Consider the following 3,226-nt stretch of genomic DNA (forward strand, 5'->3'; position numbering starts at 1 on the left):
GGATGGGGCTCCAGAGCAAACTAATTTATGCAGTAGCCAAATCGCTGGCTCACAACCTTAATGCCAGGAGCTCACAAAGTAGAGTTTTTGCTCACGAGACTCCACAGCTTAGAGGGTACATTGCTACAAAGATGTACAGAAGAGACCTAAGGAAGCATTTCAGTTATTTTAGTAAAAACCGGAAAGGGACCGGGGTGTTCATGAGCCACCCCTATCAGCCCTTGCCTTTTGCTAATCTTCCTTCCTTCCTTCCTTCCTTCCTTCCTTCCTTCCTTCCTTCCTTCCTTCCTTCCTTCCTTCCTTCCTTCATGCCTAATGCTTTCTGGTTTGGCTTTGTCCTTTTGGCAGGACGGTGTCCATTCGGCCCAACAGAGCTGCTTCCTTTGCTGGCCCCCTCCTGCTTTTCAACCATAAGCGGAGATACAAACGGATGGGTGGCCACTCCGTGTCCTCACCCCGTGGCCCTTGGACAGCTCTCGAGACCGGCTCTTCCTCCCCAACTGGAAGGCTGCAGCTTGCCCCCAAAGCGTGACGGGCATCCTCCAGAGGAAGACGCCGCCCGCCCGCCGGAGCGCTGGTGGGAAGCTTCCGCCATCCGTTCTGCACAGTCTCCGTCTCTCTTTAACCTCGAGATCTGAAAGGGGTCCGTGTGCAAGTCAAGAGCCATGGATGAAGGCTTCAGAGACCGGACAGCCTTCATCCGTGGGGCCAAAGACATCGCCAAGGAAGTAAAGAAGCACGCGACCAAGAAGGTGGGCAAAGGTGTTGACCGGGTGCAGGACGAGTACACCAAGCGCTCCTACGCACGCTTCGAGGAGGACGATGACGACGACGACTACCAGCCTCAAGACGGCTACTACCGCGGGGAGCCGTCGGTCGACGACGAAGGGGCCTCCAGCGATGCCACCGAAGGCCACGACGAAGACGACGAGATCTACGAGGGCGAGTACCAGGGCATCCCCCGCAACGACTCCCTCAAAGGGGGGGACCCCCTGACGGCCAACCAGGAAGTGGTGAGCGAGTTCAGGGACTTTGACGATCTGGAAGGGGACAGGAAGAAGGAGAAGGAGGAGTTGTCCCAGCAGTACGAGCTGATCCTGCAGGAGTGCGGACACGGGCGCTTCCAGTGGACCCTGTACTTTGTGCTCGGACTCGCCCTCATGGCCGACGGGGTGGAGATCTTTGTGGTGGGCTTTGTCCTCCCGAGCGCCGAGAAGGACATGTGCTTGTCAGACTCCAACAAGGGCATGCTGGGTAAGTCCCCTGGAAGGCGACAAGATGGCGTCTTGTGGTGTTGGGTTGGTCGGGGAGGGGCAGGGAGCCGTTCTGCTTGTCTCCCCTGAAATGATTCTGCTCACTGAGGGACTTGCATCTTACAAGGTACTATTCTGGGTGGGGCCCGGGTGGGGACTGTCTTGGGACAAGGTCTTCTGATGCACAATGAACTCTTTGGCGGCCTCAGGCACTGTCCACATGCCTGTGGGTTCCCCAGGTTTTCTGCAGCCAGACCAACTCTCACGTTTCTGGTGGTCTTAAGTCCCACAGGGACTTGCAGGAAACCGGAGCAGGGAATTCGGAGTTTGCTGCCAGAGGATGTAGGGATGGCCACAGGAATAAACAGCTCTTGAAGGGGATTAGACAGATGCTTGGAGGAGAGCCAGTTCGGTGTAGTGGTTAAGAGCAGCAGACTCTAATCTGGAGTACTGAGTTTGATTCCCCACTTCTCCTCCCTGTGAAGCCAGACCTCAGAGCCCTCTCAGCCCCCCCCCCACCTACCTCACAAAGTTGTCTGTTGTGGGGAGGGGAAGGGAAAGGAGTGTGGAAGCCGCTCCGAGACTCTGAGTGAAGGGCTGGGTACAAATCCAGTCTCTTCTTCTTCACCATCATCTATTAGTGGCTACTAGCCATGGTGGCTGAGGAGAACCTTCACATTCAGAGGGAATCAACCTCTGAATCCCAGAGCCAGGAGGCAACATCAGGGGAAGGCCTCAGCCTCTATGCCCTGTTGTTGGCCCTCAAGAGGAACTGGTTGGCCCCTGTGTGAGACAGGAGGCTGGACTAGATGGACCCTCACTGGTCTGACCGAGCAGGGCTCTTCTTGGTGTTCTTCTCAGGGGAAAGACCTCTGCCTCTCTGCCCTGTTGTTGGCTGTCCAGAAGAACTGGCTGGCCCCTGTGTGAGACGGGATGCTGGACTAGATGGACCCTCCCTGGTCTGATCCAGCAGGGCTTTTCTGGTGTTCTTTTCAGGGGAAGGCCTTGGCCTCTCTGCCCTGTTGTTGGTCCTCCAGAGGAACTGGCTGGTCCCTGTGTGAGACGGGATGCTGGACTAGATGGACCCTCCCTGGTCTGACCCAGCAGGGCTCTTCTGATGTTCTTTTCAGGGGAAGGCCTTGGCCTCTCTGCCCTTTTGCTGGCCCTCCAGAGGAACTGGCTGGCCACTGTGTGAGACAGGAGGCTGGACTAGATGGACCACTGGCCTGATCCAGCAGGGTCCTTCTTTTGTTCTTATGGAAATGGCAGATGAACAGGGACTGATGAGGAACCGTAGGGCTTTTAAGAGAGAGCTAACTTTTGTGACTCTTCTATCTTGGAGGTTACGAGGAAGGCTACTCTGTGGCTTGGTTTGCAGGTTGATAAAAGCCACTCCATGTTTCCTACATAGAAACCAGTTTTCGACCCACTGTGTAGAAATTTCTGACAGTGAATTCTTAAGGCCTGGTAGAGCAGCTTCAAATGGGTTCCAGTGCACTCTACCACGGTGGCAAGGCATTGTGGGAAAGGCACATGGATTTTTGTTGTGCCAGCTAATCCCCCTAGGGTTGCCAACTCAGTGCTGGGATATTCCTGGAGATTTGGGGGTGAGCCCTGGGGAAGGCGGGATTTGGGGAGGGGGCCTCTGTGGGGGTACAATGCCATAGGCTCCAACCTCTAAAGCAGCCATTTTCTTCAGGGGAACTGATCTCTGTAGTCTAGAGATGAGCTGTAATTCTGGGACATCTCCAGGCCCCATATGGATTTTGTCAACCCTAAATCCCACCGGGGGTGGGGGGGGAATACTTGAAGCAAACTTTGGGGTTAGGCAGACTTCTCCAGCAGCCTTCCTAAAAAAGAAGTTCACACATTCAGGCGGGTGGTGACCTAGCTGATCCGCACAGGAACGTGTCTCCCTGTGTGCGCTTTTCTCGCTCTCACTTGTGGCGCGGACGGATGCTCACTCTTCCAGC

The 3,226-nt window shown here is 55.4% G+C and overlaps 1 protein-coding gene across 1 annotated transcript in view; it reads left to right on the forward strand.

Annotated features, from left to right (window-relative positions):
• Positions 1 to 665: 665 nt before the first annotated feature.
• Positions 666 to 3,226, forward strand: part of SV2A (synaptic vesicle glycoprotein 2A) — a 64,165-nt gene continuing 61,604 nt past the window's right edge. Inside the window, exon 1 of the mRNA XM_015414482.1 lies at positions 666 to 1,254. Within this exon, the coding sequence (XP_015269968.1) occupies positions 666 to 1,254 (589 nt within the window). The remainder of the gene's footprint in view (positions 1,255 to 3,226) is intronic.

Source organism: Gekko japonicus, unplaced genomic scaffold (assembly GCF_001447785.1).
Source record: "Gekko japonicus isolate JY-2015 unplaced genomic scaffold, Gekko_japonicus_V1.1 scaffold1553, whole genome shotgun sequence".
Lineage (NCBI taxonomy): Eukaryota > Metazoa > Chordata > Lepidosauria > Squamata > Gekkonidae > Gekko > Gekko japonicus.